General features: G+C 35.9%; 1 protein-coding gene across 1 annotated transcript; it reads left to right on the top strand.

Annotated features, from left to right (window-relative positions):
* The first annotated feature begins 603 nt into the window (after positions 1–603).
* On the top strand, positions 604–24,468 carry Tma16 (translation machinery associated 16 homolog). The gene is made up of 8 exons (XM_015486254.2): positions 604–622; positions 8,790–8,907; positions 16,399–16,511; positions 17,098–17,135; positions 18,427–18,511; positions 19,659–19,807; positions 23,085–23,127; positions 24,423–24,468. The coding sequence occupies exons 2-8, from the start codon at positions 8,905–8,907 to the stop codon at positions 24,466–24,468; spliced, it is 477 nt and encodes a 158-aa protein (XP_015341740.2). The 5' UTR covers positions 604–622; positions 8,790–8,904.
* The last annotated feature ends 11 nt before the right edge of the window (positions 24,469–24,479 follow it).

Genomic DNA, 24,479 nt, shown 5'->3' with positions numbered 1-24,479 from the left:
TTTTTGCCGTGCCAGGGATTGAACTCAGGGCCTTATACATTTGAGGCAAGCACTCCAGCAGCTGAGCTATATCCCCAGCCCCCAAATATTATACTTTTAATGTCTAGAAATGCCATGTGATTATTCTTTAAATCTCTCTCAAAATATTTTCATTGAATTCTTCTAGCATCGTTTAAAAAGCTTTTAAAAAGTCTTTGTTTGCTAAGTCTATCATTTATCCCTCTAAGTCTGTTTCTTCAACTATTTTTGCTTTTGATAATGAGTGACACTGCCTTGCTTTTTGCAATATTTTTTTTAAATCCTCAACATTATTTAGGGATGCTGAATTTAGTTGTATTCTTTTAAGGAAAGTTGAACTTTGTTCTGGTAGGCAAACTTGTCTTTTTAAAAATGCTAAATCTGTTAAAGAAAATCTAGAGTAAGCTTTTTCTCGTGTTTAGGTTGGTTGAACCACAAAAGCATAACCTCTCCAGCTTCTCCACCAAATGTCCTGAGTATTCAACAAGCACCCTCTACTCTGGTTGTCAGACTTTAATGTCTCTGCCCTGCATGAGCTCTGGGAAGTGCTTAGATATTCCTGCTTCTGAGTAGTCATTTGCCTGGCCTTGTAGACGTGTGCTTTGTGCAAGGGTATCCTTTCTACAATTTCTGCAGATCTGTGTCCAGGCAGTTACCTCCTTGCATACATTCTGTCTCCAGCTCAGCCTCCTGAGCTTTAGTCTCTGCTCCTGTATCTCAACACTTCTCTGTCAGATACTCTTCCCTGTAGGACTCTCTGCAATGTGCCTCTAGGAGAAGAGTCAGACAAATAGCATGTTTTTCTGCATTGCTTTTTCCTCTCTGGGGATCACAGCCCTGTACTGCCTCTTTTCCAATGTGTGGAAACTGTTATCTTGTTTTTGCTTATTTTATCTAGTTTTCTATCTGTTCATGGCTAGAAGAGAAAGGTTATTCCAGTTACTCATCATAACCTCAGAATAGTCGTTCCCAATGTTTTGGATGTTAATATCTGTACAGGGCATGGACTCTCCAGATAATGACAGCTCAGCCTGCTACACTCCTTACTGACTAGCACCCCTCTGATTCACATGCTGGCATGACCTCTCTTACTTCAGAAGACTGTGAAGTTTGAATTCCTAATTGTATCCATTGTTAATTACATTTCTTATGTAATTCAAAAAGATGTTCTCCTAATAAAATCTTAATTGTTAAGAAGTATGAGAAACAGCCATTGTTATGGTTAAATTTTCCAGAGAGATTTAATGTTGCTCTGTTAAGCACAAGAAAACCTTTTGAATTTGAATGATTTTAAATTAAACCCTCAAAAACATATCAGATAACTACCTTTCTTTTTATAAAGGTTACGTGGAGCATTAACCTTTTCTTTGATGACTAATGGTCATCATTATAAACACTGGCTATTATGCTCAATTGCAATTCAATCAAATAAATCAAAGTAACTATTGAGAATAGTGCCTGAGGAAGGTTATTCTCAGCATTTTTGTTTGGAATAAATGTTTAGCATTTGTTACTATACTATAGTATATTTTTTCATATTATGTGGCTGCGGTAACAAAATGATGAGAGAAAAGGAATGGCTGTGACTTAATAAGAATTTAAGATTAGTTCTCTGTCACAAAATTGTTTAGAGGGTGGTAGGAGGTCCTATCTTGTCAAGCATCTCTGCTCAACAGGGTTTTCCAAAGTTCCAGATGCTTTCCATCTTGGTGCCCGTTAATTGACTCAGGTGTTGCTCTCATCCGTGAAGTTGAAACCAGAAACCATCCCATCCATTTGACTCACCATAGGAAGGAATGAAGAGAGAATTCAAGAGACCAATCCATTTCTTTTTCAGGATGTGACCCAGAAATCTCAGGCTACCCTTCTCATTTCCCACGGGTAAGAACTCACTTGCCTAGCTACACCCAGCATTAAGAGAGATTGGGAATTGTAGCAATCTGGCATTGGTCTGTTAAGACTTAGAGTAAGAGCTTATGTGTACTACGTAGAAAGGAAAAACCAATACTGGTGGACAATTCACTAGCTCTACCGCTTGTTATTTTAATGTTTAACTTTTGGTTCTGCTGTGTAGACACATAACCTTGTAACACACATAGTGTTTTCAGGTCCAAAATAGTTTATCACCAAAGGATGCTTTAGAAACCAAGCAATTATTTCCATCAAATGGTATTAATTGATTCATTTCTTCACTGAATGCTAAACCTTATGCAGTGCTCTACAGAGGAGTCAGAGATGGTTGCCACCCTCTAGATGGTGGACTTGGATCAGAAAGACAAGGTGGGCACACAGGATTATAGTAAGTGCCTCTGGGCATCAAGTATAGAGGGCAGAGGAACAAGTGACCAGCCAGTGACCAGAAGTTGCAGTAGAACAGGAAATCTTTAACCTAATGGGAAAAATTTTGGATAAAATAAATATGAGAGGAAGTCAGTGAGCAAAGTTATGAAAGTGGAAAGCGAATTTTTATTCTCAAAGGAAGGGAAGACTTGCCGAGAAACAGTGATCAGGGAAAGCAGGAAGACGGATTTGAAAAAGACTTAAACAGAACTAAGTGGGTTATTTTGATGTTTTGTTTTGTTCTCTTGCTCTTGGCTTGAGGGCAAGGTACAATGGAAAAATTTTTATCATTTAAGTGTCTTGATCATAATCGTATTTTGAAAAATTGTTTTGGCAGTGTTAGGAAAAATAAATGGAGTTAGGGGAAAAATAAAGGTAGGAGGAATGAGGCTATCAAAATTGTGCCTAAGTCAGCTATTAAAGGACTATGCTGGGAAATTATTTGTATTGTTAGCTCCATACATTTTTTTAAAGGACAGTACCAAACATTAAATTTAATAAAAGCAAGTGGAATTATTTGACAAAGTCGATGACAAGAAGCAAGGAAAGAAGTGCATTTGCTTTGGTGGGTGCACTACTTTTCTAAATCTGTCACAAAATTGGATGGCTTAACCAACAGATCTGGATGCTGAGAGTAAAACATGGATATGTTGGTAGGGTTGGTTCCTCCCGAGAGCTGAGGGAAGGATCCAGGCCCGGGCTCGCTCCTTGTCATGTGGATGGCTGACTGGCTTTTCCCTGTCTTCACACCAGCTTCCCTCCCCTCTGCGCATAAAGCTCCATTTTATAAAATAAGGACACTAGCTATATTAGATTGGGACATACCCTAATAACCTCACTTTTACTTAATTATCTCTGTAAAGACCCTATAAATACTTCTGTAAAGACCTCCACATAAGATCCCATTGCAAGGTATTAGAGGTTAAGATTCCATTTTCACTTTTAGGGGAGACATAATTCCCCTGCCACCCCAGTATAACTACAGTCTTCACAAGAGGGTTCTCCCTATGTATGGATGAGTCCAAAGTTGTTTTTACAAAGATACCAGCTATATTGGATTAGGGGCCACCCTTCTCCTGTATGACTTCATCTTTACTTCTCCATCTTTACTCATTACAACTGCCGTGATCCTATTTCCAAATAAGGTTACATTCTGAGGTACTGGAGATTAGGATTTCAACATGAATTTGGGAGAAAACAATTCAACCAGTAACAGTGAGGATTCACATAATGTTTGTATTACTATCAAAAACTATCCAAACTGGGCATGGTGGCACATGCCTGTAATCCCAGGGGTGGTTCAGGAGGCTGAGGCAGGAGGATCCTGAGTTCAAAGCCAGCCTCATCAATTTAGTGAGGTCCTAAGCAACTTTACAAAACCCTGTCTCAAAATAAAATATAAAACAGGCTGGGGATGGGGCTCAGTGGTTGAGCACCCTGGGTTCAATTCCTGGTACAAAAGAAAAGAAAAGAAAAGAAAAGAAAAACCAAATTAAACAAATGAAAACCTCCCCAAACAAAAAGGAAAAACAAAAACACCCTCTATCTTTTTCAGAAAAATGTATCACTTATTCATAAATCTAACTAAAGATACATGGACTACTAGGCTTATAACTCCCTTTAAATGTGACAGTGTACAAAGAAATTAGTAAACTCCATTTTTATTGCTTTTTTATATTACTACATATAAGAGGATTATGATAAGCTATCCTACAATCAAATTCAAAAATAAGTCCTTAACAGTAACCGAAACTTCCTTCTTTCTACTTCAAAGCTTCCTTTTCCCCTTCCCTTCTCCTGATACTGGGGATTGAGTTTAGGGGCACTCTACCACTTAGCTACATCCCCAGCCCTTTTAAAATTTTTATTTGGAGACAGAATCTTGCTAAATTGCCCAGGCTGGCATCTAACTTGTGATCCTCCTCCAGTTTCTGGGATTACAGTCAACACACCTAGATCGACATTTCGTTAAAAGATACATAAACACTTGTAGGCTCATTTCAATCAGCAACTCCTGTGTGTTTGGTATGCATTAATTTTTCTCTAATGTATCACAATCTTTGTCCACTTTAATGATCAAATTCAGCTTTTCTTAATCTTTTTTGTTGGAAAAAAGTTATGAAATATATTGCTTTGAAAAATTCAAATACAGTGGAAGAATAGAATGAAGTCATCTCCTGAGTTCTCCCTACCATGATCCTATTCTAATAAACTATAAAGCTATTTTGATTCCTTCTAGCTATTTTTGTGCATGAATTAGCACCTACACATATCTTTGTTCCACATTTTATTGTAAGTAGGATTTATTATACCAAATATTTTATAATTATTAGTTTTCTATTTAAGTCTACAACATATTTTATTATGGGTACATATAGATCCCAGCTTTAAAAACAGCAGTAGACAATTTTTTGTGTGTGTGAAGTATTTAAATTGTGCAGTGAGTTCAAAGGATTAGATGATCAAGGAGAAAGATGTGACCACAAGGTGGCACTAGCACACAGTTCTTTGACAGATTTGTGTGTTGAGGAAGAGGATGTGGGGCACTGGCTCCCAGCATGGAAACTTCCAAAGGCAAGTTTGTAGAGGTCATTACCCAGAAGGGGGAGAGAGGAGAATCAGAGAGGGATCTGGAGGATGGGAGACAGTGTCTAAATGATGCCACTCAGCAGCAGGTAGGGAGGCTAGGACAACCCCCCCCCCCTCCAGGAACAGCAATTGTATTATATTGGTATCTATGACTGGTAGATGTTAGGTGCAATTTCTCAGGTTTTTTAAAGCAGGCAGGCTCTAAATAGCTAAGAAACTACTTTTATGCTGTATTTAAAATAATTGGATGTGTACAACTTTGAGTTTGGCACTGGCAGGCTTTTGAGTTAACAGGTCCCTGCCTGCTGTGAAATACACATAGGGCCAATATACAGGGACCATCTTTAAATTCATTTATGTGACAACTAGTTCCCTATTGATAGACATTTTACAATTTCTCCCCTGTGGGGCAGGAGGAGTCACAAACAGGTCAAAAGGAAACTTACTAATTTACATCATATCTGACAAAAAGCTAATTTTATCAAAATAATCACAACTTCTAAAAATAAGTAGAATAAAATGATAAAGCAAAACAGACTTCTCCAAAATCAACCCTGAAAAACTACAGGAACAGGAAGGAAAAGATTTGGAAGTAAATTGCAATTGTGAGACACCCCGGGAAGACAGGAGGAGGGGAGTGATGGGGAGGAGGGAACAGGGGCAGGTCTCAGTTGCAGCTTAGAAGGGTGTCCATGGCTGCTCTGGAGGATCTGAAGAGGTTGCACTTTTAGCTCTGGTCTCTAGGACTTTGAAGTGGGAAACACTGCAACCTCCCAGTGTTGTGAGGTTCCACCAAAGCTGCACAGGGGGAGGCAGCCTAAGGGGCTGATGACAGCCGGAGCCTTATGAAGGATGCCCTTGCAGGCTCCTGCCCCCAGCTCTCCTGTCAGCAGAGGTTCTTCTGTCCCCCTGATGCTCTCTCCTCAGAAATTTAAACTTTTTATTTTTCTTAAATTCTCCAAGAAGGATACAGATGGGTGACTCTGAGCATTTTTCCAACACACATGACAGCCAGTTTCATCAGTGAAATAAATTTGATGCTGCAGGTCCAAAGAAAATATATCCCCGAGGAGTACTACTACTACAGAAAGGCTTTAAAAATGGATCATATGTACTACGTGAAGTAGATTGTTGGAACGGATGGACAATAATTAAAAATAAGTATAATATATATCCAGAAGAGTTAAGGTGATATTGATATCACAGCAAAGGGATGTGGAATTACTTTAAAAAAACAGGAATAAACATTAAATTTTAAAATGAAACAGGTGGGTTGGGCATGGAGCTCATTGGTAGAGTTCTTGCCTAGCACAGGTGAGGCCCTGGGTTCCAGCCTCGGCACCACATAAAGATAAATAAATAAAATAAAGGTATTGTGTCCATCTACAACTAAAAATACTTTTTAAAACAAAGTAGGTGAAATGAAGATGACAAATGAAGGTGAGATATTGTCAAGATGATTGTATCGAAGAAGCAAATAGTAAACCAGAAGATCTAATTATTAACCCTCACCATGGCAGCAAAAACCTAAAGAGCTGGGGAAAAAATTTAAAAAAAAAAGGAAAATGGGAAAAGAAGCACTAAAATAAAGGGAGGGTGGACTGATCACTATTCATATAATTCAAATTCTATGATGAAATTGAAAGAAGCCAGAGAGTGCCAAAGATATATAAGAAAATACCCAAACCTAAACACATTTAGTGCAACTGAAGAAGAGCTATAACAATATAAATTATTAAGTGATTCCTCAAAGAAAATTAAACCATTCTCAAAGGAACAAAAATTAAACAAAATTGAGATTTTACAATAGTGATACTGGAATCAAGAAACAAAGAAATATTGTATTTGGGTTTAAAAAAAACTTTTAACAGTTGGCCCTCTATATCCACAGATTCTGCATCTGGGGTTCAAACAACCTCAGATGGAGAATGTTAGGAAAAATAGTGTCTGTGTCGAACATGAACTTTTTCTTGTTGTTCCCTAAACAATACTATTTACATAGAATTAATATTGTATTATAAATTATAAGCCCATCTACAGAATATTTAAAACATATGGAAAGATGTGGGTAGATTATATACAAATACTTTGCCATTTTATATAAGAGACTTAAGCATCCACAGATTTTGGTATCCACTTGCAAACATAAAGTATGTATAAAATGTAATTTGTGGAGTGTAAGGAATAATTATAAAACAAACATCAAACTAATCACCACCTAGGTTAAGAAACACTGCTGTTTGTCTATGAAAGTCTCAGTAAAAATGTAGTATAATTTATTTTTATATGAATGGAATTATACTTACATATATATTTCTGTATTACTTCTTTATATTATGGTTAAAAATTTATCCATGGTTTAAAATAGCTGTAATTTGTTCACTTTTTGCTATATAAAATTTACTATAATATATGTTTCAAGTCTTCTGTTAATGAACAATTAGTTTTTATTTCAGTCTGGATTGTTATGAACAGCATGGCTAAAGAGGACACTGCCATTGTGAACAATGCTGCTATCCTTGTATGTATATTCTGAGAGGCATGTGTTGGAATTCTTCTAGGTTATATATGTGGAAATATGTATACCCTACAGATTGTACACATTTTAAATATCTAGATAATGTTGAACTGTTTTCCAATGTAGTTCAATAAGTTTGCTCTTTGAGGTCAGGAACAAAAGAATGATCACTACTATTACTATTTATAATCCTATCTTATTAAGAAAATGCTGTTCCATTCTGATTCATGAGTGTTTGTAAGATCTAAAAAAAAAAAAAAAAAAAAAAAAAGGCCGGGTGCAGTGGCGCAGGCCTGTTATCCCAGCTGCTGAGGATGCTGAGACAGGAGGATGACAAGTTCAAAGCCAGCCTCAGCAAAAGTCAGGAGCTAAGTAACTCAGTGAGACCTTGCCTCTAAATAAAATAACAAAATAGGGCTGGGGATGTGGCTCAGTGGTTTAGTGTCCCTGAGTTCAATCCCCTACATCTCCCCCACAAAAAACCCAAAAAGCTAGGCTTCAAATTTTAATGTGGAAAGATATTTGATTATGATACTACGTAAGTTTTCTACTCTTTTGTGTCGGTTTTGATAGGTTATATATTTTTCTTTTGAAACGGAATGGCATACATTTGCATATAAGATCATCTTATGTTTACTTAAATCTGACTCGATTTCAGTTGTTTCAAATTTGATCTTAGTTAATTGGGTCGCCTCTCATTCTTTTTTTCTTATTTTCCTTTCTCTTCTTCCTCCTCTTTTCCTTCTATTCCTTCTCCTTCATGCCCAATCAGAATATGAACCGAGGGCAGGAACATTGACAGAATATCATCAATGCCTGGCATACAGTAGGCATTCCATAAATGTTTATTCAGTGAATGTTTATTGTTCTCCAAACGTTAAAACTGGGCTGGAAGGGGCCTGGAATATGAGGTAGGTTTGAGGCTTTGTGGGAATAAACCAGGAATCAGGTGGAGAAAGCTTTGCCCAAGGTAATCCAGCACAGGGAACGGCTTCCAAGGCGTCCCAGAGGCTGGACCCCTCCCAGGAGGCCGGGCATTTGCAGAGCTAGAGCGCGGGCCAACGCCTCCTGAGAGGGGTCCAGCCTCTGGGATGCGGGAGTCCACTTAGTAAGGGGAACTTTCTTGAAATCCACCGCGTGGGGATGAGCGCCTGGCCACGGTCACCCACCCACCACAAGCGGCCTGCCCGGCTGGCACCGGGGAAGGCTGTTTACTCTGCTAGAATGTGAAAGTTAAGCACGGGCGGAAAAGACTAGGTCTCAGTTTCCGGGGACGTTTTAGAGGAACGCACCCGCCCTTCCTCTTCCGGTCCGTCCCCCACAGCTCCCGCGATCCCACGTGTGTTCAGGCTGGAGTATCGGCGTGTGCTGCGGCGGCTGTGGTCGGTGATTGACGGATCTGGAGTGCGGAGGCTCTCCGCGGCCTCCTGGACGTCACCATGGTGGGCCCCCTCCCAGTTTCCTGAGCCCTGTCGGTCTGTTCCCTGGAAGGCTCCGGTGTGGCGCTCGGGGCGGGGGAGGAAGCGAAGGGATTACTTAGTGTGGGGAGCCCGGAGAGGCGTCCAGGCCCTGCGCACCGGTCAAGTCTTCATAGGCTTTCCTCGCTCTCAGCCTGGTATCCGGCTCCTTCCCGTCGCTTCCCGCTGGGGGAAATCCTGCGCCTTTGTCTTGTAGCTGCTGTGTTGGACACGAGTGGACCCGCCACCCCTCTTCTCTGCCCTGAGCTTAGTCGCCTCTCCTAACTTAGCCACCCTTTCCCGCCCCCGGCGCCTGCTCTTCGACCCCACTGCCATCGCGGCCCAGAAGCTGTTTTGTTTTTATTAAAATTCAGTAGATATAAATGAATATTCACAAAACACGATTAGGTGTAAAGGTTAACTACATAAGGAACTCTCAGTCACTCATTTTCGCGTTCCTTTCCACGGACCTACAACATTCAGGAACCCCTTAGAAGTAAGGAGCATGTAGATTTTATAATTTTTTTACTTACTTTCTTTACAGCCACTACCTGTGTTTATATTCCCAAACAGTATGTTTTCCACTTGATGTGTTCCTGAGATTCATTCATAAATAGGAACATGTTTTAAATACATTAATAAGTAAGGAACGTATACATTATCCAGTTAGTTTTTAATGAAAGAACAATTTAAAAATTTTATACTAGTGAAAAGTTATATTCTGGCCACAATGTTTTTTTTGTCCTTTCTTTGTTCCTTCTTGCCTTTTTTCTGTCAGTCACTTTTGTCTGTCTTGTCTGTTATCCTTTTGCTTTAGATAGTGTGTATTTGTGTAAATCCAGCCTGTTTGCTAACATGTTTATCTATTTCCAATCCTTTATAATTTTTCAGAATGGAACATTAAAGCAATTACATGTCATTGTGTGGTAGCTATGAGGTTGATTAGCATTTGAATTGTTAACTTTGACAATTAGAACTTCATTTTGCCAATATATAGAAATACATTACCTTGGCATAGACGTAAAAAAAAAAAGTGGCATATAAATATATTTTCTTTGGTATATTTCTGGCCCTGCCATTTTTCTTGATAACATCAGTGCTTCTCCTGTCAGTACAGCTCAGAATGAGGCCTGTGCTTGACACCTGTGATTTTTCAGGAAATTATTTAACTCTGTTAAATTAGGATGGCAGTAGTTTCTACCTCATAGAAATGTTGTGAAAATAAATATAAAGTACTTAGCCCTATACTGGCACTTAGTAAATGTTAGTATTGTTATGAACTTTAGTAATAAAAGTAAATAGTAACAGCACAGCTTTTATTGTTCACTTTTGTTACTTTGTTCATTTATATTCTGACTCTTTCCTAGAGTTGTGCAAATTCATATCTTTTTTTTTTTAAGAGAGAGAGAGAATTTTTTAATATTTGTTTTTTAGTTTTCGGTGGACACAACAGCTTTTTTTATTTTTATGTGGTGCTGAGGATTGAACCCAGCACCCTGCGTGTGCCAGATGAGCGTGCTACCGCTTGAGCCACATCCCCAGCCCCAAGTTCATATCTTTTGTAAGATCAAACTAATGTAACTACATGAAGAACCTTTTTCAGTTAAGCCATCCCACTCAATGTTTCTTTATTCTGTCTAGTTTCTATGGTTTTCTTTATTCTGTTTCTAGTGGTTTTAAGTTTGGTTTGTGCAATGATGCAAAACATTCATTGATATACACTACACCTCTTTCACATAAGCTTGTTATTAAATTTAAGTGTGCTTTTAGGGTTTTTTTCCCTAGCTAGGTTATAAACCACTGAAAAGTGTGACATTATCCTCCATTGATTTATCATATTTATTCCTGTAATATCTGGCCATTAAACACTAATGACTGCCTACAAATTCCTTGATAGCAGGAATTGTGTGCTATAAGGCTCACCCCTGTGAATGTTAGCTGTAACAAAAAATCAGCTTTCTGGTAATGGAAACTTGCTCCCGAAACTTAATAAAAGTAAAAAATATTAATGAATATCAACCTTGTATACCAACCATTTTTCGAATAACATCATATGCACATGGCTTCTTAAAAAAAAAAAGTGGTTGTGAAAGTGTATTTTTTATTACTACCGTAAAGAATTCATATAGATTTATAGATTTAGTAACTTAAAACTACAGATTCATTTTCTTATATTTCTGGAGGTCTGAGGTGCAAAAATGAGTCTCACTATAATCAAGGTGTTGGCAGGTTTATTTTCCTGGCTTGTTTCATTTCCTAGAAGTTATCTACATTTTTTAGCTCCTGGCTCCTTCATTTTCAACACCACGAGCATAGTATCTACAAATCTTCCAGTAAAGATCCATGTCCTCTAACAGTGATCTTCCTGCCTCCTTTTAATAAAAGCCTTTAGGATTTTAATGGGCTCACATGGATAATTCAGGATAATCTCCCCATCTCAAGATTCTTAATTGCATCTGCAAAGTATTGCCATGTGTAGTAATCACATTTTCCAAGGAATTCGGACATGGACATGTTTGACATGGGGATGAAGAGGCAGAGCACTATTTGCCTACCATACAAAATAAATTTTCCTCCAACTCTATGGCCTAATACTCCAGTTGAACTGAGAAACAAGCAGTGTTATCAGCTCTTAGCTATCCATTCAGGTATTTTATATGCATATACCAGTGTGTATGTCCTCTAACCCTTTTTTTATATAAATAGTGTAATAGACACAATCCTATGCCCCTTGCTTTTTTTTTTTTTTTTTTTTTTTAACTTGATTTTAGAGAGCAGTCCATGTTAGTAAATAGATGCTATGATTTGAATGTGTTCCTCAGAAGTTACTGTGTTGGAACCTAGATTGCTCTATGTGGCTGTGTTGGGGGACCTAGGTAGGAGATGTTTGGATCATGGAGCAGAGCCCTCTTTAATAGATCGATGCCTTTTTCACCCAGATGGCTTAGAAATGGGTTGGTTGTCCTGGAGTTAAGCCCCTTTTCTTTCTGGGATGTACTCTTGTTATGTATTCTCTTTCTCCTCTTCTCACTCTCATCATGCTTAAGAAGCAGCAGGAGGCCCTCACCAGAAGCAGCTGTCTCATCTTGGATTTCCCATCCTCCAGTACTGTGAGCCTAAATAAGCTTTTTTGCTTTTATAAATTTTCCATTCTCAGGTGTCCTGTTATGAGAATAGAAATTGAACTAAAGCACTTGGTTTTTAAACAGCTACTATTCCATTGTTTGCTTTTACTGAAATTTATTTAAACTGATCCCTGATGGAACATTTAAACTGTTCCCATTCCTTTGCTGCTGTAGATACTGTAATACTGCTGCATTGATTATTATTTTTTCCATTTGTACATGTGTAAATATGTCTATAAAATAATTAATAGAAGTAGAATTCCTTGGTCAAAAACTCACTTTTGTCTTGACAAATTGCTCTCTAGAGGACTAACAGTTTATACCCCACTGGTTTGTGAGAGTCCCAGTTTAACCACATGCTCACATATGCAGAGCTAATCATTTTTTATCTTTGTCAGTCTTAATAATTCCAGTTTTTAAATGTTTTAACTTATGTTTATTTTAAATTAAACCACATGTCAATTGAAACATTTAAAAAACATTTTTTTTACCCTGTTGTTTGTTTGTTTTGTTTTTTTTCCTAATCTTTTTCTTTTAATCTTGCAGCTTTGTAGTTACGAATTTTAAATTTTTATGTAGTTGGAGTTGTTATGTTCTTTTAGTCTTATGGATTTTATGTAATGTTTAAAAAGATCTCATTCTGAAATTTAATCTGCAATTTTTTTTTTCTAGGACTCACATTATTTCATGTTTTGTGCTTATGTATGACCTATGAGGAGCTTAGAATATGGACTGATATACCAAATTTTTAAGAAATTATATGCTTTTTACTTTATTTACATTTTTTGAGTACTTGAAATATTTAACAGTAATATGAAACATGAACTCACAGAAGATGCTCCCTCCTTCCCTTCAAAAAAAGCTCAACTAAGCTTTTGTGATATAGAGAAAGAATTGTTATCAAATGGTATTTATATTGTCTTATTTTACTACATAATATGGACTTTAAAATTTTATTTTGTTTATAATGTCTGTGTTCAGACTCCTGAATTTGGCTTTAGAAGTATTGATTATTTCCTATGGTAAAGTACATTTGGAGTTCCAAAAGTTGATTTACAACTCAAATATCCTAATGCCCAAGAAATTTGGAATTTATTTATCCAGTATGTATTTCTTGATCTAGGTTTTCAGCCTATATGTGTGTTGCAGTCCTGATGGTTGATGAATTGCTTTCAATAAGACAGTGCCTTCATCCTTGCTGTGTAATTTGATTGTCAGTGAAAAAGACAGTGCCTTTTACAGGGACTGGGACACATCTATTATTCACCTAAGTGTGTATAGGTCACCTATCACCCTGCTCATTTTCAGTGCCAGGCCAACATGACAGAAAATTGGTTTCCCCAGGAGCAATTAATTTAAATAGAAATAATCTTTTCAGACTGACTTAGACTTTCACTGCTTTGTAGGTTAATATTTTCTTGAGGTTTACCTCAGTTTTTTCCTGACAAAGCATTTTTAATTTTAATGTACTGAAAAATATGAAAATGCTTTGAAAGGCAAATCTTGCGCATATTTCTTTGCCTTGTTATATATTCATATCATGCCTTAAGGAAACCTCATAAATAAATTACTATAAGGAATCCATAAACTACAATGAGTCAGAATATGTGTTTAGTTTTGTATACTTTCTTTGTGCTAAGTCTTGGAGGTTCTTTAACTGAAAAACTTTGAGGACATTTTCATACTCAGAAGAGTATCAAACTTTTTTTCTAATGAAAGTTTTTGACTCTTCAAAGGAAATTTTTTGTGAACTTGCAAATATCAATGAAACCTTCCTAACTATATTAGTTGTTAAGTTATAACAGTTTCATAGAGTTTATCTTTTTTCCTTAAGATTTGTGACCCTTTTCACTGTTTTAAAATAAAGCATTTTATTGATTATGATGTATATGAGATGAAGATTTTTTTTTCAAACAGTGCTTGTTTTACTTTTTTTTCACGTTAGTTACTATCTTCTGTGTACAGAAGTTATTCAAAAATTTAGTGGCTTAAAATAATATTTGTAGCTGGGCATGGTGGTGCATGCCTGTATTTCAGGCAGCCTCAGTGACTTAGGTAGGCCCTAAGCAATTTAGCAAGATGCTGTCTGAAATAAAAAATGAAAAGGATTGGGGATGTGACTCAGTGGTTAAGTGCCCCTTAATTCAATCCCAATATTTTTTTTTTTTTTTTTTTTAAATCTCACAGTTCTTGTGGGTGGGAAGTAATCGGATATGGCCTTCCTGGATCCTGTGCTTTAAGGTTTCTCATGGTCAATCCCTTGGGGCTGTGGGACATAACTAGTGAGGATGCACTTCAAAGCTCACTAACATGGTTCTTGGTAGGGTTCAGCCCCTCCTGCATTGTTGGACTCAGTTCTATTCTGGCTGTTGGCCTGAGGCCTTTATCAGTTATGCCATGTAGGCCTGTCCATAGGGCAGCTTACTATATGACACCTGGTTTCCATGAGAGAAAGCCAAGTGAGAAGACAGAAGCCAGAGTCCTTTCATACCCTAATCTTGGAATTGACATTTACCAAATGCTGTTCTTAAAGTGAGTCACTAGGTCCAGCCCACACTCAAAGGGAGGGAATTATATAAGGACATGAATATCAGGAAGTGGGTTTCTTTGGAGATCATCTTAGAGGCAGCCTACCACATGTTCCAAATTTTTATTTGATTCATGTTTGGTAGGTAGACTTTATGCTTGAAAAAATTGTTATCAAAAAAAAGAAAAGAAAAATTGTTATCACACTTCCCCTTCTCTGTTCTACTCCCCAGATGTGAAGAGAACATATGTGCAAAATAGTATATCTTCTGTGGTTTTTTGATGATTTTACTCTTATTTACCTGTGCCCGTAGCCAACTTCCAGTTATACCCTGTGTTTCAGACTTGCACATATCTTCTCTGGTGAAAGTTTTCAAGAAATGAGAACATTCAGTGCCTGTTTGTTAGAAGAATGAATACAGGTGTGAATGAGGAATTAATTTTCATTTTAAATAATCCTGCCAAGGGAGTTTTAAAAGAAAGTGATTTTAAGCTGCGTCTTATCAAAGGACAACGAAGGGAATGGATTTTGTAGGTAACAAGAAATGCAGTCTCAAGAAGTTATAATATTCATGGTATGTTCTGGAATGGTGAAAAGTTCAGTAAGAATGGGGAAAAAGATCTTTTGTGAAGGAGTATGGTTAATGCTGGAGAAGCAGGTTGAGGATAAATTGTTTTCCATGCTAAAGATTTAGGACCAAACTGTGAGCCAGTGGAGCTCTTTAAGCAAAGAATGAGAATTTTACTAGATTAATGTTTTAGAAAGAGGAGTTCTGTGACTTCTTTGAAAAGGGACTGGCAGGAAGACCCTAAAGAGCATCCTAATCATGAAAGTTCATGAGAGTTGAACTAAGGCAATTGACAGTAATTTTTAAAGAAGATTCTGAAGATTCTTGGCATTTTGTTAAGAGACCTTCAGTTGTTTGAGACCTTCAGTTGTCTCCTAATATATTTTTTTTCTATAGTAGTAGATTTGTTTGTCAAGAATTAAATAATATAGTAATTTCCTCTCTATATATAAACACTGTGACTAAGTTTTGATCATTAGGATGTTAACAAAACAATCTGCAACTTCCCAAATCATGCTCTTACAGGAAAAGAGTTTGAATTCTGAATTTTCTTTCTAAATTCTCACTGGCTGCAGAGTAGACTTGGCATTAAGCCATCTTAGACAATGTAGGAAGTTATAACCTAAGCCTAGATCTCTGAGGGCTTTTGGGGGCAAAGCCTCCAGCACCTGCTTTTAACAGGGAGAACTAAACTAATGATAACAGACATATAGTTTGGAGGACCGAATGAATTGTAACCTAGTTAACTGGTATGAGGCTTGAGTGAGAAAATAATTTTGGATTTGCTGATTTTGAGAGGGAAAATATTTGGATGTACTGATTTTGAGATAGCTTCTATTATTTATTAATAATAATCTGCAAGACCATAAGGCCAGCTTTGATTTTGCTTGATTCACTGCCCATTCTCTTCCCATGTGCAACTTCTACAAACTCTCACAAATATTCTGTGTTCCTCTACCCCTAGTCATTCTGTAACACAGATCTCCAGGCCTGAATCTTCTTGCTATCTGTATTCTCTGTACATATTTTTCAGATGGAATGATTGAAGAGAAGAGTTTACTGCCCTGTTCATGCCTTTTTAATTGTCTTACATGGTTAGAACATATCATATCTGTTATCCCAGAAACAGACTGCTAGAATGATTATGTTTCTGACTCACTGTATTTCTATTACATTATTGTTAAAATTAATTTTACCAAAGAATTGACTAGAGTCAATGTAACTGACTATACATGCCATGTGTTCCTACATTTTAGCCTAAAGTACCAAAGGGAAGAAGTACAGGACGGGAAAAAAAAGTCATCCATCCGTATAGTAGAAAAGCAGCTCAAATTACGAGAGAGGCCCACAAACAAGATAAGAAAGAAAAGTGAGTGTCTTTTCATTGTTTGTGTCCAAATTGTTCTATGTACAGTAGTATACTTTAATATCTAAAGGTCTCTTGAATGAGTTAAATATTTAGACTATCAATAGTAGGAGGTATATGTTACCTACACGGTTTCTGAAAAGAAATGAACCTTTTATGTCACAATTCTTTTCAGATTTATGAAAAGTAATCACCTTGTTTTGAGTTTTTTGAAATTTAAAAGATATTGCAGTAGTGCATTTTGATCTTGGTGGCAGCACTTTGATCTTTTGGAGTGTTCATTACTGTTTTGTGCATAAGTATTCTGCTTGTCACAAAACCCACCTGAACATCCATAATCCACTCAAATTTTCATTTATATTTTCAAAACTGATTCTGTAGGCTTTCTTTAGTTGTTGAAGAGCTAAAACAAAGTTTCTAAGAACTTTTTCCAGTAAGTTAAATAGAAGCATAGCATTCCATGTTTCTGTGTTAAAATTAATGTTTTCAGGTGTCAAAAAATTTTTCTTTGGATAGCTTTCTTGTTATTTTTTGCAAATTTAAAAATTTGCTTTGTAAAATTTTTAACAAATATTTCTTTCCTTCCAAGGTTGAAGAATGAAAAGGCTTTACGTCTCAATCTTATTGGTAAATAAGATTACTTAAAATTAAATTACTTAAAATTCTGGCTATCATGAATGTTTATCTTGTACTCTTTTTTTTTTTAATCTCCTAGTATTATACTGTTTTTATCAGTCTTTTTTAAATGAGACTTTTGAGTGAAACAAAACAAAATGAAGCAAATCATTAAATATTTAGAATAAACAATGTTAGTGATTCACCCAAAACTAGTTTGTGCTTATCTGTTGACTTATTTTAGAATTTTTGTTGTTTATCTTGCTGTTTATTTATTTTTAGTAAAGCTTTATAGTTATAGAGAGTAGTTGGGTTTATCCCAACAAACTCATACATGCATGGAAATCAATTTTAGTTCATGATCCCTCTCTTTGCCCTCGCCTTTTCTTTCCTATCCTCCCTCACCTCTCCCATTCTCCTTCCTCTGTTCTATTAGACTTCCTTTAACTTGCCTATTTATTTATATTTGATTGATTCTTTTTACTTATGCATAAAGGTGAAATATCCTGTGGTATATTTATATATGCACGTATCATGATTTTTTTTAAAGAATTGATTCTGCATTGTCTCTCCTTACCCATCCCTCCACTCTACCTCTTGATCTTTTTCTTATGTATTACTAATCTTTTCTTTATCTTTGTTATCCTATCCTTCCCTCCTCCTTTCCTTTATTTTACTTTAGCTTCCACACATGAGAGAAAACATTTGACTTTTGAGTTTTTGAGTTTGGCTTATTTTACTTAGTATGATATTCTTCATTTTTATCCATTTACCAATGGATAAATGCCATAATTTCATTCTTTTTGTGACTGAGTAGAACTCCATTTTTTTAAATAAATATAATTCACAGTTTCTTAATCCATTTGTCTATCAATGAGCATCTGGAATGATTCCATTATTTAGTTATTGTGAATTTGCTATAAACGATCTGGCTGTGTCACTGTAGTATGCTGATTTTATATCTTTTGGGAAAATACCAAGGAGTGGGATAGTTGGGTCATTTGGTGGTTCCATACCTAGTTTTCTGAGTAATCTCCATACTGCTTTTTGCTTTTTAAATACTTAGAACTTCATAATCTATTAAATCTGCCTGCCTACCTGCCTGTCTTTCTGTGTGGCTTTCTGCCTGCTTGCCTTCTTTTCTGGTTTAATTTGTTTTGCGCCCACACAGAGCTTTATATTTAGTATTAAAATAAATTTTGGTTCTCTTTGAAGCACATTGATGTTGAGAATATAATAAACCTCTTTGCTTAAATGATGACTTGTCATGCTAAAAAACTATGTTGTTATTTTTAATTTATAGGTGAAAAACTGCAGTGGTTTCAAAGTCATCTGGATCCCAAAAAATTGGGGTATTCAAAGAAAGATGCTTGTGAATTAGTTGAAAGGTAAACACTGAGCATATTATAAGCAAAGGGACAGAATAGGAGATTCTTTAACCTTATTCTTAGAGACAGAGCTCTGACCTGGGATTGTAGATAAGCAAATAGATGTTATCAGAAAGACTTTAGATTTGTATCCTAGCTTGGCCCCCTTTAGTAGGTTTGTAGTCTTTCTGGGCCTCAGAGTAATAGTCAGCCCTATTTCTTAGGATATTAGAGGTTTCCTGGAGGTGTCATCTACCTTGGCACTCACAGATGGGGATTAATAGACCATCGTAATGTGGTTTGAAAGGCTTCTAGCTCAAGAGGATAATATCTAAAAAGCCCAGAGGTGACAGCAAAGATGACATGCAGTGACCTGCCAGACATTTTAACACTGAATGAAGTAACAAGTTTAAGGAGGGAAGTGTGGTTGTTGTAATAAGTAACAACTGTCTTAGGAGAGACCTCATGTGTCCTAAGAGTTTGGACCTTATCTAAGAGCATTAGGAGGCATGGAGAACTTTTACAGAAAGCACCTGAACTAAATTTCAGGAAGGTCACAGTTGTGAGAATAAGGTAATACTGAGAAGGACACATGGCTTTGGTCAGGATGTAGGTAGTCCAGTCAAAAGATGATAGTGGTGTCTGACTGGTATGATAAAGAGAAATGAAAAGATTCCAGAGATATGAAGAATGTGGAAATCTTAGTCTTTAGTGAAAACTTATATGTAGAATGAAAGGGAAAGAGGAGCCAAGCAGAATGCCTGCATACTTTGCTTGGACAGCTATATGAATGATCATAACTGTTCCCTGAAGTAGGGAGCCCAAGAGATGGGGCAGGTAGTGGGTGATGGGCAGGGACAGGGTGATGACAAGTTTGGGGTTTTAAAAGTGAAGCTACTAGGGGACATCTAAATAGACCTGGACAATAGGTAGTTGAATATGAGAGGCCTTAGTTCAACAGATAATAGGCTGTGATTTGGTTGATGAAGTGAAGGATATGGTCAAGTTATCCAGGGAAAAGTTTAAAAGGTTTGAGAACATGAGGAACTCTGAGGAATGTAAAAATGTAAAGGACATCTGAAAGCTAGAGGTTAAGTTTTAAATGAACTAATATGAGCCCAAATAAACAGACTTTTTAAAAATTCAAATCATTTTTATATTTTTATAGGTATTTAAATAGATTTAGCAGTGAGCTGGAGCAGATCGAGTTACATAACAGCATCAAGGACAGGCAGGGAAGGCGGCACTTTTCCCGGGAAACAGTTATCAAGCAGACGATGGAGCGGGAGAGACAGCAGTATGAAGGATATGGCCTTGGTGTGTGCTCTGTGCCTTTTCTTTCTAAAATAATAATGGTATCAGATTTGTAATTTATTTCAAAGGTTGAATTTTATTTTTTCTATTGATTTAGTTTGATTTCCTTTTCTATGTGTATAGAATAATCTTTGGATTCATTTTCCCCTGTATTCCCAACAAAACTCAATTGTGTGACAGTGACATACTGTCTTTCTAGTGTGATCATAGTGTTTTTCTTTCCTTTTCAGTGTGTACCTAATTTGTTTTGTTATAGGGGTGCTACTAGTCCATCTCCAGCTGTATCTAATTGGAATAGATACTATGTTCTTTTCATTTTCCAATTCTTGTTCCATCTAGCTCCACATTTAATCATCCTTGAACAACTTTAGAAATCAAAATTTGTTTCTTTGAATTGTATCCTGTCTAGTTAATTCATAAAGATCAGTATGTTATTACTTTGGTAACACTGTGGTCAGAAAATCACTTAGTAGAAGAAGATGCTAAGACTTGCAAAGCCACAAATTGGTGATTACCCAAAGGCTGCATGGCCGGAAAATAGTATTTAATTAGCTTATTAATTGTCATTTTTAAGTAGAGGGGGAATAATAGCTGATGATTTCAACTGGATAAATACAGATTTCTGACTTCTTTTTAAAAAACCAGATAATCTGGCAGCATCATCTGTGGGAGTAGATTAGCAGCTATCTCTCCTGGACCTTGGCATATATTTAAAAGTTTGCTGTGGCCCTCACCCTTACTTCGTAGGTCTTACCTGGTCCCACTAAGCATTTGTGTTACAAGGCTTTACTTGGAAGGTATATTAAGTGAAATATTTAATAGCAAAATTAAGTTTTTAAGTTTTCATGAAAACATAGGATCCTAAGCACATTGTTCTGTGGGTAATACTAGAAACTCTGCAGTGGGTGGCAGTCCTGTTTCATTCCTGAAAATTGAGTTTTATAACTGAAAAAGCAACAGAATAGCTGTAGAACTAGATAGAGCCAGACTTAAGTCCTTATAGCCAACTGTATAACAGCAGTCAAGTTATTTAACAGGTTGTTAAGCCTCAAGTTAAAAATAGAACAGATAGTATTACCAACTTCCTAGGTTGTTCCAAAGTTAAGTAAGATTTAATTAATGAAAGTGACTGACATAGTACTTAATAAAAGAGAGGGTAGCAGAGAGCTTCAGATAGTCCTGTCTTTTTTTTTTTTTTTTTAATTTTTTTATTGTTGGCTGTTCAAAANTTTTTTTTTTTTTTTTTTAACTTCAGTAGTTACCTTCTAAGACCATAGAATTGGACTCCATTTCCTTGTTTTTAATTTTCTTTTTTTAAAATTTCATTTATTTATTTATACTGGGGATTGAGCCCAGTTTTGCTCTAACACTGAACTACATCCATAGCTTGTTTGTATTTTATTTTTTTAATTTGAGACAGCCATACCAAGTTGCTGAGACTGTCCTTGAACTTGCCATTCTCCTGCCTCAGCCTTCCAAGTCTCTGGGATTACATACGTACTCCACTATAACTGGCTTTTTTGGAATCTATTTTAACTTGACTTTGTCCCTACCACTCAACCAAAAGTACCAGCAACTGATGACCTTCAGGTTGCTAAGACAAAATAGTTGTTGCACTGGACTTATATCAGCATTTGATGCAAAACAAAACTTATTTTTTTTTGCATACTTTTTATCTGGTATAGAAGACCCTGAGCTTTTCTAGTTCTCCCTAGGTGACTGGTCATGACTTTGCTAAGCTGAATCTCTTCATCCTAACCAACTAAAAGTTTCTTCATATCCAACTTACTTCTCTTTTCTATATACCCCATTTTTTAGTTAATCTCGTTTAGATCCATGAGTTTAAATCCCATCTAAATGCTGATAACTTCGATATACATATGGTCAACCCTATCTTGTCTCCAGATCTATCAAACTTGGATATTTCAAACTCTCTACTTGAAGGTCTTACAGGAATCTCAAAAAATGACATTAGAAAGCAAAAGCCTGCTTTTCTCCTAAAACTTATGCCTCCTACAAGTTCCACATTTTAATCATTGGTATCACCACTTGCCCAATTGCTCAGATTAGAAACTCTGGAGTCCATTTTCGCAGTTCATATCCAACCCATTAGCAGAATATATTTTTAATCTTACGGCTTTTGCCTGTACTACCACCATCTTCCTAGTTCAAACTACCTTTATCTCCACTGTATAATTATTTACTCCCTTTTGGTCTCTGCTGCTAATCATTCCCCTTATAGTCTGTTCAATATGTGGCAGCTTGATTAATTAGCAGGAGTTAGCAGAGTCCATCCAAGTAAAACATATCCTGTTGATAGCGACAGTGCTAGAGCTTAGATCCAGTGTTCTTCTGACTATACCCCGTGCTTCTTCCAGAATCAGGGAGCATAGCTGGTGAAAGAAGCCTTGTGAATTCTGACTAGTTTGCAAGTGTGTAGAAACATGTGGACAGACTGTCTCCAGAAGTCTGTTTCATAAATTTTGAGAAGACCAAATATGAACACCTTTTCTCCCTTTGCTCCCTGGTAATGTAACTGTTTCTGACTCATTTTATTAGGATCCTGTTTTTTAAAAATTAATTTACACCTAACACCTAGTCCCTCATCCTCTTTACTTTCTGAAAATGTTATAAAAGACAATGTACAGTTGTATCAAACATTTTGGTTTTTATCTTTCTGTTAATTGATACTGCATTTATTTAATATTTTATTACATTGGCTAGATGGGCATTTCAGCAATAAGAGTGAATACATATTAATTTATGATAGCTTTATAATCATGGTAAAGAACTTCCACACATCTAGTTTTTATTAAAAATGGGTTTAAATTTTATTGACCTTTTTTGAGCATCTATTTGGTTATAGCTTTTCAAACTGTTTTTTATTTTAAATGATGTCCTATTTTAATACTAAATAGTCTTTGCTTTCCTTAGAGAAACTCTACCATGTCATGATTAAGTATGTACTTGAAAAAATTATACTTTTCACCAAGAAAAAAATATAAAACATTTCAGCATATTGTTCATAATAGTTTAGTTTAATTTCATAAATTATGTGTTAGGATCTATTAATATTATTCTTCTTAAATCACCTTAAACTAAACTATACTTGCCAGACTTTTTAAGTTAATTATAACAGCGTTTTAAAATTGTGTTTTCCTTTGGATATTCTTGGTATCAATTATTATTTGTTGCATTTGATATAATAAATGAAAAAACTAAAAAATGATGTAATTAAGAGAGAAAATGTCTAATGGCTATAAATTGTTTACTTTTCCAGAGATCCCAGACATTTTAAATGCAAACAATCTGAAAATTTTTAGGTGAGTGTCTCTTTTATTGTTCCCTGGAAGCTGTATGTAAAATACATGCGACATAACTTCTTCCTTTTCAATTCTAGACATTAGCAATAAAAGAAAATCAGATTTCTTTTTATTAATATTTTCTGTATTTTGTATTTATTTGAAACGTGATATATGCTAAAGTGATAATGACTTTTTCATAATAATTTAATACTTGATGGCTCAGAGTCAGATTCTGAAACTATTCTAGCACCTTCTTTTGGAGAGAAGATAGATACTTAATAGAAAATGATGCCAGAGGTCTTTCTAATTGTACCCCTTGTAACCAGGGAAAGTGCTAAGTAGGGTTTTAAGTTTTTAATTCTCAAACAGATTCTCTGTCTTTTGAAAATGCTGTTGATTAATCATTTTGATCTTGATTAGCTTAGATTGATGGGCCTGAAATTTTTTGTTAATTGAAATGGATAAATTTAAATCCAGGCAAAATCAAATCTAAAATATGCTCCTTATTTCTGAAACAATGTTTGTTCTGCTTCTTCCAAAGAAAATCATAAATGAAAGAAGAGATGAACATAGTTTGTTAGCATTGCTGGTAGAGTTCAGTTCTTGAAACAGTCCTCATATTGCTCCTAAAGTAATTGAACATAGAATTGTCATAGAAAATACTGAGGTTGAAAAATAGAAAAGTTTCTTTCTTTTTTTTACATTCTGCTTTAGCACTATTTTTTTAACCTTTATTATTTATTTATTTATAGGAGTGCTGAGAATCAAACCCAGTTTCTCACACATGCTAGTTAAGCTTTCTACCACTGAGCCACAACCTCAGCCCTGAAAATTTTCTCTTAATAACAGTTATTTGATTACTGATTGTAACTGTAATATATCACATGAAAAGAAAAACCTATATGGTGTCTATTTGAGAGAGTTGCCAGGGATGACATAGTTTCTGCTTTTGAGATCTTAAGTCGTGTAGCCTGAGGAAGGTTGGTGGGAAAGTTAGTTTAAGGTGAATGAAGGAATGGAATAGAGCCTTCTTGTAACTTCTAATATTTTGCTGTTTGCTTTTGGTGTTTTGAATATGTGGGATTCCCTGGGCAGGCGTTGCTACTATAGATGAATGAGAAAATGGAAAAGGCAAGCCTCATTTCTTGTATGTTGTTTTTTTCCTTGTTCATTTATATTGGTTCTTCCTAGTATACTTGAAATCTGTTGTAAATTTATACACTTTTTTCAGTTATTTTCAGGGTTTTTGAAAATTGATTGTCTCCTTTTCACTTCAACTTCTGCCAACACTCTATATTCTCTCTTTTGTCTAGGGAATGGGATTTTGATCTGAAGANTCCTCCTCCTCTTTTTCACTGATGCAGTAAAGA

This window comes from Marmota marmota, unplaced genomic scaffold (genome assembly GCF_001458135.2).
Source record: "Marmota marmota marmota unplaced genomic scaffold, marMar, whole genome shotgun sequence".
NCBI lineage: Eukaryota > Metazoa > Chordata > Mammalia > Rodentia > Sciuridae > Marmota > Marmota marmota.
Note: the sequence above shows the minus strand (reverse complement) of the source record. Positions and strands in the feature narration are given on the sequence as shown.